Consider the following 13,094-nt stretch of genomic DNA (forward strand, 5'->3'; position numbering starts at 1 on the left):
GAGGAAAAAAGTTATTACAGGAAACACATTTTGATGTACACTCTTTCATGTCTTTGGAACAAAACTACTTTCAGACAGTATTCATTTGTGCACACTGAGTGAAATCACAGTGGAATCTAGCTTAACTCAACTCTTAACTCTACTGAAACTCAGCATATACGTTAAAATTTATGAGCCTACATTTGGTGACCCAACTAAATTTCACTTCTTAAACTTTTCCTGTGGGTTTGAGTTGTTTGTGAGCATTTAAGCTGTGCATAAATTTTTTACCAGAGGTTGGACAAGTAAAAAAAAAAGTTTGAAATAACTCAAAACATGTTTTGTATTTTAGATTCTTTAAAATAGCCACCCCTTGCTTTGATTACTGCTTTGCACACTTGTCATTCTCTCTATGAGCTTCATGAGGTCGTCACCTGAAATGTTTTTCCAACAGTCTTGAAGGAGTTCCCAGAGATGCTGAGCACTTGTTGGCTATTTTGCCTTCATTCTCACATCTCATCCCAAACCATCTCAACTGGGTTTAGGTCATGTGACTGTGGAGACCAGGCCATCTGACGCAGCACTGACTCTCCTTCTTGGTCAAATAGCCCTCACACAGCCTGGAGGTATGTTTGGGATCACTGTCATGTTGAAAAATAAATGATCGTCCAGCTAAACACAAACTAGATGAAATGTCATATCGCTGCAGGATGCTGTGGTAGCCATGCTGCTTCAGTGTGCCTTCAGTGAAAAAAGGGAAAAAAAGAAAAAAGAAAAACCATTAAATGAGAAGGTGTGTCCAAACTTTTGACTTGTAGTGTATATATGAACTTTATTTTTCTAAACTAAGAGAAACAGTCTTGATGTTGAAACAAACCTTACTAGATTCCAGGGTCTAGAGATTTTGTTTGAGGGTTTTGTGGTGCTTGTCTTGTGTCTTTGTTTTTATTCTAAATTTATCTGTTCTTTTACTTTGTGAGGCTTTGCTCCACATTGCATATGTGTGTCAGGGAAATATTAAGTTTAACTTTCCGTTATTGTTCAGCTAAGGGAGCAGAGTTAATGGCAGGCAAGCAAAAAGAGAAAAAGTGCTTTATATTGGAAGGTAAAGACCCTAAATTAATACAGAGACAACCCCAACGATCAGACAACTCCCTATAAACAAGCGCTTTGGCAGCAGTAGGAAGGAAAAACTCCCTTTTAACAGGAAGAAACCTCCAGCAGAACCAGGCTAAAAGAGTGGCAGACATCTGTCACGTTGGGGTGTGGAGAGGAAGACAGGAGATATTCATAGTGTGGAAGAAAACCAGATATTAATAATAGCTAAGTAAAAGTTGGTAAGTCAGTTATCTACTGGCTGAATCCCCATATTTATTGTACTTGTGAATTACCCCTATTAGAAAAATGTGACAAATGTCCTCCAAATGCAGGGATGTAAAACTCATTTTACATCGTGGGCCACATACAGCCCATTTTTGACATTAAGCAACCCAAACAGTAAAACTACATGTTAAATGTGTGCTTTCTATGTGTTTGTTTTTTAATAAAAAAAAATAAATCTGTCTTTTAATTGTTTCTGTTTTAGTTAATTACTTGGTATGCAGTATGAAAAGAGATGGGAATCGAGAACCGGTTCTTGTAGAGAACTGGTTCCCAGTAGTCCAATTCCCCAGAATCCTTAGTCTGCCTGCATATCGATCCTGCTTCTTGGTTCTTACACTCTCAGATAATTTTACACAGTAACATGAAAGCAACTTATCGAGTAGCATAAAGAACATCTTTCTCCTGCGTGTAATTAAGTAATGTAATGCATTACTTTTTAAGTTTTGAGTAATGACCTCAGCAATGATCAAAACAAAGAGCGGAAATGCCTCCAGCATCCACAAACATTCGACCACTGAATGTAATGTTACTGATATGGATAAAGCTGTTAAATTAGTAAAAATGTTTTGACATTTTAAATCTGTGTACCCCTTCACATTTTCTGAAGCTATCCAGTGGCACAGATTGGTGTCTTTACTAGGCTGATTCCTGCCCCCGGGCCTTATGTTTGACACCCCTGCCTAAACGCAACACATGCAGGCCTTTATACAGTGACTGTTAGAAAAACAGAAAAAATACACACTCGCTGAATATGATCTCTGGGCGAGAATCACGTACGGATGTGGGTTTCCGTCATGTGCCACAGGAAACAGCTATTTTTATGTGAATCACTTTCAATTTTAGACCATCTGAGTGATTAAATTTGTTTTTGTTTTTTTTTAAGTTAAACTTTTTTTGGACTTCCTCTTTTACTTTTACTTTTTTTAAGTAGCACTCTACACATAAAGGATTAGAAAAAGAATGACAAAATTATCACAATTATCAGAGGATTATTAGGGGATCACATTTCTTCTCACTATGACTTTTTATCACTTTATAAGCATATTTGTGTGGTTATTTTGTTAGTTATTGACACTCATGTCTTGTTTATTGTGGGCTTTTTGTCTGATTTTAGTTACTCTGATTATGTTCCACATTTCCCTTCCAAAACCTCCTGTGATTGGCACTCGGTATGTTGGAGTGTCCTGTTCACCCTGTGCTCCCTGTTGATTCTTTGGCCCCAGTTACAAAGCCCTAAAGACATGTTTCAGTGTTTTGGAATCCTGTATGTAGTTGCTGGCAGTCACTGGGACCTCATTTTCTAAAGCACAGAGATCCAAATTTACAGTCTGCCAGTGACCTCATGATTGCCAGGAAGTATATGGTGCTGCACTTTAACCTACCTATGGTCACAAGCAGAAACAGTTGCTCTTAGTGTGCACAGTAGACGCTGACTTGGTTGCAAACACTTGCCAACTAGTTTCTTAATCAGTAGAGAAAGAGTGAAAAGTGTGCCACAAACTGAAAACTGAGAATGTTCACCTTCAAATCAAAAGGTTTGCCTTTCTACTGAAACCAACATGGTTCATAGGGTGAAACTTTCACTTTAAAGGTGAACATTCTACTTGTCTGGTTTCAGCTTGGTGGTAAGCTAGTGAGTCCTTTCAGACGTGTTGGTGTCTTACATAAAACCTCTGCCGACCGTTGCTGAAGCCTTAAGACTTTATTTTAAATCCTTTCTTGGGTTTGTTTTCCTCTTTCTCAGCTAGTCTGTCTGAGAGATTTGCGTTTAGGCCCCAACCCTTCTTCTCATGACAACAGGGACTCAGTTCCTGCATAGTGTGGAAAGAATTTTTAGACTTTCTTGGCTGGCAACAAGACTTCAGCCAGCGTTACCACAAACATTGGTGTCCAACAGGGTTGCCTCCTCAGCCCCAACCTCTGTACCCTGTTCACCCACGACTGTGTCGCCTCCAACAAAGATAACATCATACTGAAGTTTGCGGATGACACTGCAGTGATCGGGCGCATCACGGGACGGGACAAGGTGGCCTACAAGAGAGAGGTGGCCGGTCTGGGGTCATGGTGTGAGGACAACAACCTTAACCTCCACACTGATAAGACAAAGGAGATGATAGTGGACACGAGGAAGAAGAGGAGGCCTCACCAGCCGCTGTTTATCCGGGAGCGTGAAGTGGAAAGGGTGAGCAGCTTTTGATATCTGGGAATCCACATCAGTGAGGACCTCACCTGGACACTGAACACCACTCACTAGCTTACCACCAAGCTGAAACCAGACAAGTGAATTTCACCTTCAAAGTGAAAGTGTCACCCTATGAACCATGTTGGTTTCAGTAGAAAGGCAAACCTTTTGATTTGAAGGTGAACATCGGCTGTATTTCCTTAGCAGGCTGAGGCAATTTGGTATGTCGGCCAAGATCCTCTGCAGCTTCTACAGCTGCACTGTGGAGAGCACATTGACCAGCTGCATCACTTCATGATACAGCAGCACTACTGCTATGGACCGCAAACGCCTGCAGGGAGTGATAACAACTGTGGAGAAGATTATCAGGACTCCGCTGCCCTCTCTGCAGAGCAGAGGAGAGCTGCCTCCATCCTCAAAGAACCCACACACCCCCAACATAGGTTACACCTTCATAGACCAAGGTTCAGAAGTGTGAAATCTAGAACATCCCGACTCAACAACTCCTTCGTCCCCACTGCTATCAGACTCTACATCGGCATCTGCATACCACACTTGTCTTCACTTACCTATTTGTACTTTTTTAATTATTATTTTTAATTTTTTTATCCTTATTTTATCTATTTTTAAAAAATTTTTTAAATCTTTTTTATTTTTTCTTGTTCTTTTAACCCTTACCTAACTTTGCATTTGTGAATCTAAATCTATATATATGCTAAGATCAAAGCACAGCAATGCATAATAAAACATTAAAATTGTTAAACCATTAAAACTATATAAACTTTTTTTGCACAAAATGGTTAATTTATTAGTCCTTTATTTATCCAGGTAAAAATCTCACTGAGATTAAAAATCTCATTTCCAAGAGAGACCTGGCATCATGGCAACAAAAGTCACATAATAAATGTTAAAACAATGGATGGAAGTACAGATCAGTTTAAAGTTTACATATCAGATAGAAACTAATATGTAAACTGGGTGGACCCTGCAATTTAATATCAGTTACGCTTTAGACCAGCAGAGGGCAGTAGCCCACCATTATTATGCTTTGGTAAACTTGTGAAAAGATCAACATTTTGCTCAAGCGATCACACAACGCTTAGATGTGGCCGTGACCACTAGATAGCTAAGTGGTGAGATATATGTTATTTCAGGTAAGCTCACCACAAAGGCAAGATACTTGTCTCCACATATCAAAGATGTTAGTGAGACGTGTCTTGTTCAAAACACAAAGCAATCCACCCACACAGTGAGGTGTTTAGATGTGTTGTTGTGGTTGACTGACATAAAAAGCTACTCGCTGCCCCCTTTGTTCAACCCCCCGAAACGCCACGATCATGACAACGTTTGATGTCTTAAAACAAACACTTTTCTTCTTTATTGTGTAAGAAAGGTAGCAAAGAAGCAGTGGAGCAATCTGCTGGAGCACAGTGCTACTTTTTTTCTGAAATTATGGAATTTCATAAGTGAGTAAGTCAGGAAGTTATGCTTTTAACCTGGTGCCATGATGAAATGTGACTGTCATGACTTCATTTGACATCATGTTATTTATCCAGAAAGAAAAAACAAACAAACAAACAGAGGGTCGTAAGGAGTGGATGTTTGTTCAACTTTGGTCTTGTTTCCTATTGAGACGGATGTGTTTTTCAGCCGGCTGAGTAATAAGAAATGCAAAAACACATCTCGCTACTGAGTTCCCACTGTGGTCAACCTATCTAACAGCGAGTTTAAGCCCAGCGGTTTTTTCACCGGTCCCCCCACACAAACAACCCACCGCTCCTCCGTCCTGACAGGATGTCTATGTGGTTGTTTTTTTATGCTGTTTGTTTGTTCCAGTTGCTTCACAGTAACAGTTGTGACCTGTCACTTCTCCTTCTCACGTATGCTTTGACACTTATGTCTATTAATAAGTTCAAAACCTCCCCACAGTCAAGTCACAAAGAAAAAACAGTAGTGAAGTGATGCAGAGCTGAACCTGTTTGAATATATAGAGGAAGGAGGAGGAGCAATATGATAAGGTTTGTAGGGGCCTGGCTCTACTTTCTGTTCTCTGTTACCATGTTTTTTTTTATAATTATTTTAATTTATTTTGCAAAAAACATTTCATTTGGTTTTAAGTTGCTACTATATTCCTGTTTTTGATCCATTTTCATAAACTAATTTAAGCAAAGTGCTTCAAGTGTGGGCCACTAAATGAGATATTTGCCCAGCACTGCAGGCACGCATATGTACTGTGATAATGGAAATGCCCCCGAGTGACCTGAATTTACTTCTTGAAGCACAGTGGAAAAACATACATACTCCTCCCCATTGTGGTGTTCACAGTGTTTTTGACCTATTTGGAATATGGATTCAGTCTACATTCATAGTTTTTGATGGTTTTAAAACATTTTGGTAAATGATGAGTTAATATTGTTTTAGGAAACCACGATAGCTTCTAGCTTTCTCTGGGTCTACTGAAACTCTGCAAGTACTGCAAATATATGAACAAAAAACTACAAAATACGTTTGCTGACCAAGCCTCATGTACCTACGGTGCTTTCCCCTATATTCTGTTGTGTCATTAATACTTTTTAAAATCCGGTTTGACTGACGATGCTATATGATTTTTATATTCAAATGACCATCAGAATTCAAGGCTTTAAAAAAATACCAAATTGTTTCACAATAACTACCAAGTGGCAAGACATGCTTATACGAGGATTTCAACACAGCCAAAGTTTAAAGTCACGAAACAAAACAATCCATTACTGTTGTGTTTTTCTACTCTTCTATCTGTGTACAGCAAGTGAGAGTGACTGTGAGAGATTATTCTTTATATGGTCATCTCAGCCACACATCTCTGGCTGCAAGCGCAGAAGCACCACCTACATGCTGCTCAACAGGCTGCCAATCAGAAGAGTTTGTTTAAAGGGCGGGTACCCCTAAAGCGGGAGGAGCTAAAACAGCTTGTTTCTACCAGAGGATGAACTGAGGGTGGTCTCACCAAAGCTCAGTATTCAATAATTTTAAAGTATATTCACACAAAGCTACTTTAACACAGTCCCAATAAAAAATTGGAGCTTTTAAACTGCACATGTTCATCTATTTACATGCACCCTTTAAAACTGAAGGCAAAGAATAAGCATAATTACATCAGCTACACTTTGGTTTTTATGATTTGAACACGGAAGAGCCAAATACACAAAACATCCGCTCATTTCTTTTTTCTTACTGCATTGGCCGTCTAAACCTATAGCTTCAAAGAGCAACTTCTTAATATCTCTGTTTTAACCCTGCTCACTCTAAGTGAAAGGAATTGGAAAATACATAATAACATGTTTGCAGTTTATTTAAATAAAGTATGCTGCTTTGGATTTTTTGTGAACTGACTGGAAAAATAAAGACTTCATGGCCAGATGACCCAAGTGGAAAAATGTCATCTGGCCATGCTTTTTGGAGAAGTTCAACATGAGAACAGAAGACAATAAAATGACAACTGAGAGAAAGAAAAAGTCTTGTCCACCAAGCCAAAATTACCTAAACACCTTTTCTCTTCATTACCAGTGGTCCTTAAGTTGTCGCTTTTAACCTGCAACACGACTTCCTCTCAACTGTTCGTAAAAGAACGACAACAAAATGTTTCCATTGTAGCTCTGGCTTGTCAAAGAAGCCGTGAGCATTGCACAGCTTACTGTCACTTTGCACTACTCAGGAAGTGTGGGTTAAAGTGAGAAGACTGTTGGTCAGTAAAGCAGCATCTGTTCTGAGTCAACAGTCGTAGAAGTTTCACCGCAGCTTTCTTAAAACAGTACCTGACCACAAAGATCAAAAAGACTTATATGATTCACACGCAGTAGTCTACTTCTGCCTGGTGAAGTTCTAATGCAACTAAATGTGACAAGTGCGAAGCTGAAAGGAGCCAATGAAAATGCTACGTTAGCTAAAAGTATGAAAATGGATAAAAATACCTGACAACAGTCAAGATTGTTCCCTTTTCACCACCAAAAACATGTAAGTGCATGTAAGTGTGCATTGGAATCTTTTACCAGGGGCTCTAATCTGGCACCCTGAGTCATTTTTGTCAGAGTGAACCTTCAATGTACTCTTGCCAGTTACTGGTGAAATGTCTGGACTTCACAGTCATGTGCATTTACGTTGACATCCAAAACATTTGTGGGAATGGACCAGAATATTTTGTGACCTTTTGAAAGTACATTGCCACTCATTACAAAACTGAAACAACCCAGAAAAAAGAAGAGAACAATGGTGTGTGTGTGTGTGTGTGTGTGGGCGGGTGGGTGAGTGGATGGATGGGTGGAGGGTTGAATAATGCACATTTCCTGCAATTTTCTATGAATTTCTAGTTCATTTTATTGCAGTGGCATGAAGTGAAATCAACATCTGTCAGCAAAAAAAAGAAAAAGAAAAGAAAAACACAGCAGCATCTGTCTCTCCTCCAGTTGTCACTGCCCTGTCCACCCACAGAGTGCGATCTTTGACCAAACATATGTGCACAGAACCTGTGAAACTACAGGAAATAAACAAGCGTTGCAAAAGCAATGTTACGTTAAACCTCGCTGTGTAATCAAACCAACCATCAGGTTGAGGTAGGGACTCAGCCCACTTAAGTTCTTCCACACCAAACTTCCCACAAAGTTGGGAGCATGAAATTGTCCAAAGTGTCTTGGTATGCTGAACCACCATGAGTTTCTTTCACTGGAACTAAGGGGCCAAGCCCAACTCCTGAAATACAACCCACACCATAATCCCCTTTCCACCAAGCTTTACACTTAGCACAGTACAGTTGGACAAGCGCTGTTCTCCTGGCAACCACCAAACCCAAACTCGCCCATTGGATTGCCAGACAGACAAGCATGAGAACACGGCTTCAGTGCTCTAGAGTCCAGTGCTGCATCGGACACTTTGAGTTTTGCTTTGTAATGTAAGTCTTGGATGAAGCTTGACCATGAAAACCCATTCCATGAAGCTCTCTATGCACAGTTCTTGAGCTAATCTGAAGGCCACGTGGAGCTTGGAGGTCTGTAGTGATTGACTCTACAGAGAGTTGGTGACATTTGCGCACTATGCGCCTACTCAACTCTGTGGTTTTATGTGACCTAACACTTCATTTATGAGTTGCTGTCATTCCCAACCAGTCCTGCTTTTTTAAAACACTTTACTGTAGCAAAGACATTTCATGACTGGTCTTGTTGCCGATATTCTATCACTGTACCATGCTGGAAATCTGAGAATGACCAGTTCTTTCATAAATGATTGTAGAAACATTTTGCATGTATAGGTTCTCGATTTTATACACCTGTAGCCATGGAAGTGATTGGAACACCTGAATTTAATGTTCTGAGCGGGTGAGGGAATACTTTCATCAATATAGTGTAGGAATACCTTTCTTTGTGTGGGCAGACAAGTCCAAGTCAAATCCAAGTGTTATGAAACAGGCATGTGGCTGACTAAGATCAGACCCAGATGTAGGTCTCAGCAGGCAGAATTAAACTCAAAGCTCAGCTTTATTAGCTGGCAACTGGCAGAAAACAAACAGGAAAAGAAAAACTGATAGAGCAGGGTAGGTACTAGCTGACAAGATGTAAACAAACATGTAGAGATGACAAACTTCAAGAGGACACAAAAGGACGAAACACAAAGAGATGACTACAGGAACAGGAAGAGATTAACACAGGAACCAAGATTAAATATTTATGAACTTGACAGAAAGAACAGGGAAAACCAGACAACCACAAAGACAGGGCACAGAGAGGCCAGACAGACACGGGGTCACAACTGGTGAGCTAAAAACAGTAACAAACATGGAGACAACACTGACTCACACAGGAGACGCTGATTACAAGTCACAGAGATGAAACTAGCACAAACTGGACACAAAAGGGAACTAACATAATGAGACAAGAAACCAAGAACTATAAATAAGAATATAACAAGAACTACGATGTAGCTGAAAAGTCCAGAACAAACTCAAAATGCTGAGTTGGAGACCCAGGAGCAACCTAAAAGTCATTTTTAATCACTTTTCAATTTGAAATACTTTCAGACAGCCTCAGATGGTTCCCAGGGGAACTGCAGTTTTTGTCACTTCCAAGTTAGCTTCATTTTTCAGGTTGTCCACAAATTATCGCCAAACACTCCAACCATTGTCAATCCGGAAAACATCTGTACACCAATTTCTTCACATATGACCATATAAATCTGAGATTTTTAAAATGTCTACAAGTACAGGAACAAATGTGAATTCCGCCCTTATGCTCATTAACTGGATCACAGCATAGACAATTTTGCCATTAACCATAACATGTCAGTATTCGCTTTAGATGGTTTAAACTTCTTGACCTGATTTCTGCGTTACTTTCTGTCTCCCCCCACTAACACTCCCTCTTAACCCACGTAACTGTTTAAACACACCTCCCCATACAAATTCATGCAACTATGAAAAATTGTGTTGTGACTTAAAAATACATCTATAGATCAGATATTAAAAAACACCCTAGATGTGTTGCAGAACAAATACAAACACAGCAACAATGATGTCACCAAAAAAGACTTGACCCCAATCACACCTCCAGTCACCTGATCAGTCTGATCTTTTGGAAAGAAACAAACTGTAGTTCTGAATTGAAAACCAACCATTGAGCTTAGCCAATCACGATCAGTCTTCGTCTCCTATAAGAGTTGGGTGCGTCCGTAAAGGCACACGATACATACTGCAGAGCTTCAGAGATGATGCCTCTTTGTGTTTTTCTTGCAATTCTCTATAAAATCTGTGAGTATTTTGCATTTTTTTCACAGTTTCTTTTTTCAAGGATGTAAATTCTAAAGAGACTGATGAGATGTTAAAGATATAATTAAAACAATTGTATGCACTTCTGTCCAGGTCAGGTGCTAGCTGCTCACAAGACCTCAAGTGTAATTCAGGAGAGTGGAATCAAGATTGCTAAAGTCGGGGAGAATGTAACAATAACATGCGTTTGTCAAGATGATGCTGTAACTTTCCTTTCTTGGTACCAGCAAAGCCTGGGTGGCAAACCTAACATCATATCAACTCAGATGAAGCACAGCCCAGAAGCTGATATCTATGCACAGTATAAAGACAGGTTTAAAGTCCTTGTAGAAGGTAAAAAAGAATATCTCAAAATCACAAACCTCAGCCTGTCAGATTCAGGGACGTATTACTGTGGGGTTTTAGTCTTTAACGCTATTGAATTTGGACAAGGAGTTTTCCTTCATGTCAAATCACCAGCGACCAGCATTGGATCTGCAATAGACCAGCCAACGTTGAAGCCGCTTCGCTTGGGGGACTCTTTGAACTTGACCTGTACAGTGGAAGCTGAACCATGTGCAGGAGAGCTGAACCTTTACTGGTTCAGGCATGGAGCTTCTCAGTCTACAGTCATGTATCCCAGCGAGGGACACGTGTGTGCAGACATCTCACAGGAAACACCTCACAGGAGAAATTGCACTTTAAATCTTGCAATAAAGTCAGTGAGCTCTGCTGATGCTGGGATCTACTACTGTGCTTTGGCCTCCTGTGGAGAGATTATTTTTGGAAATGGAACAAAGGTTGAGATTGCAGGTAGGTGATACTGCAGGAGGGTGACTTCATACTACTGTTTCAAGCAATCTGTGAAACACCGACTGTGTAACATCTGTTTTGTGTGTGTGTTAGGTTCCCCTGTCTTAGTTTATCTCCTGAGCGCGGCATTAGGAGGTTCCTTTATTGTGCTCTTTGTCTTGGCTTTCATCATGTACAAGCTTAGGAAAAACCTGTGCTCTGTCTGCAAAGGTGAGGTCTCTGCCATCTCTAATGATAATAATCCTCTAACTATGTGACTAGCATGCTTATTTACTTTCTTTGATTAGCAGGAGCTGTTCCTCATCAAACCTGTACAGTCTCAGATGCAGTGGTAGGTGAAAAAGCCTATATAATCTGCTCACATGTTTTTAATAGAAGCAGATGCTATATTTATATTAGATATGATATGTTTCCAGTTATATTTTAACACAATCCCCCCATTTGTCCGTCACTAACAGAGCCAAGATGCAGACAGCCTCCACTATGCAGCTCTGAGTCTGAAGAGGAGCAGTAAACAACATCGTCAAGAAGAAAACTTGGATAATATTTGTGTGTACTCTAGAGTAAAGAGCAGAAAAGTGTGAATGGATGCAAAGATACACACTGCCAAATGTAAAATCATGTAAAATAAAATATATTTTGTATGTACCAGCTGGATGACTAATGACTTTTGTGAGCTCAGCAAAATCACATAGCTCAGCATTGTTATACATAGACTATCAAACTGAACCCAAATGTAGTGTAGAGAAGCATATAACCCCCCCACGATCTATTAATACCTTCGTAAATGCAGGTCACAGCTACAGTAAGTTCTCACTGTTTACCTTTCACTTCTGTGGTCAAGGTGATGTGAGCGACAGAGTATAAGTTTCCACTGGTGGAAACACAAGTCCTACGAGAGCTTAAACACAGGAAGACCCGGCTGTTGCCCCCTGGCCACATAACCTCTCATGTTTGCAAGCCCACTCTCACAAGACCTGCTGTGTACGTGAAAAACTAAAAGCAATCGGCAATAAACTACGATTATGAAAAAAAGATTGAAGGAGATGGATTTCTTTTACATACCTTCAGCTTCAACTGTGTGAATGCATTTCTTGCTGCAAAGGAAGCTGCTCCTTTGTAAAAACAGCAGTCATCCATAACCGCTGAACAGTTTCAGTTCCCTAAAAGTACAGAAGCTTGACCCAAAGCTTCACTTTTTAGGAAAGTCATTATAGTTTAAAGTTATCTGCTGCTTAGTTGTTTTTGTAAAATACATAAAATATTAAAAAATAAAACCCAGAGCCAGAGTTGTGGCCCTGCATTATTTGCAATGAACTGAGCATCCATTCATTAAAACAAAACAAAAACATGTTTTATGTTTCTAACATTTCAAACTAAATGGTGGGTAACAGTAGCATCTCGACCCAGTACAACAGTTTGCTCTCAGACTGCAGGCTTACTTTTTCAAATCAGTTCAGTTTTATTTATATAGTGCCAAATCACAACAACAGCCACATCAAGGCCCTTTATTGTAAGGTCTAAGCCTCTGCAATAATACAGACAAAACCCCAACGACAACCACCTTTGAACAAGCACTTAGTTGTTGCTAAGTGCTCAAACTTCCTTTTAATGAGAAGAAACCCGCAATAGAACCAGGCTCAGGGACAGCTAGTGATCTGCCGTGACCACTTGGGGCTGTTGGGACAGGCCTCTCATCTGTGGAACCAGCTCCCACTTTGGATTCAGGAGAGGGACAACCTCTCTACTTTAGGTTCTCAAGGTTAGGCTTAAAATGTTCCTTTTTGATAAAGTATATAGCTGGAACATGTAACCCTGAACTCTCCTTTAGTTACTCTAAAGTAGGCCTCGTCTGCTGGGGGCTTCCATTCATGCACCGAGCAACCTCCTTGTTACTGTGACAAGAATCCTCACAAATAGTATTTCCACATAAAGCAGCAACTTTCAATAGTTTAGAAAAAGAACAAA

The 13,094-nt window shown here is 40.0% G+C and overlaps 1 protein-coding gene across 1 annotated transcript; it reads left to right on the plus strand.

Annotated features, from left to right (window-relative positions):
• The first annotated feature begins 10,273 nt into the window (after positions 1–10,273).
• Positions 10,274–11,710, plus strand: LOC146636848 (protein amalgam-like). Its single transcript, XM_085351083.1, has 5 exons — positions 10,274–10,316; positions 10,428–11,126; positions 11,220–11,336; positions 11,417–11,457; positions 11,585–11,710. Exons 1-5 carry the CDS (start codon positions 10,274–10,276, stop codon positions 11,708–11,710), a joined length of 1,026 nt encoding a protein of 341 aa, XP_085207209.1.
• The last annotated feature ends 1,384 nt before the right edge of the window (positions 11,711–13,094 follow it).

The sequence above is a fragment of the Diplotaxodon limnothrissa genome, linkage group LG3 (assembly GCF_057381915.1).
Source record: "Diplotaxodon limnothrissa isolate DT_005_m linkage group LG3, D_limnothrissa_male_GT1.1, whole genome shotgun sequence".
NCBI classification, from domain to species: Eukaryota; Metazoa; Chordata; class Actinopteri; order Cichliformes; family Cichlidae; genus Diplotaxodon; species Diplotaxodon limnothrissa.

Bases quoted from the DNA above. Each gene is read 5' to 3' on its own strand.
- LOC146636848 (XM_085351083.1), top strand. From the start codon at position 10,274: ATGATGCCTCTTTGTGTTTTTCTTGCAATTCTCTATAAAATCT. The intron at 11,127-11,219 runs GTAGGTGATACT...TGTGTGTGTTAG, and splicing joins AACAAAGGTTGAGATTGCAG to GTTCCCCTGTCTTAGTTTAT. The intron at 11,458-11,584 runs GTAGGTGAAAAA...CGTCACTAACAG, and splicing joins GTACAGTCTCAGATGCAGTG to AGCCAAGATGCAGACAGCCT.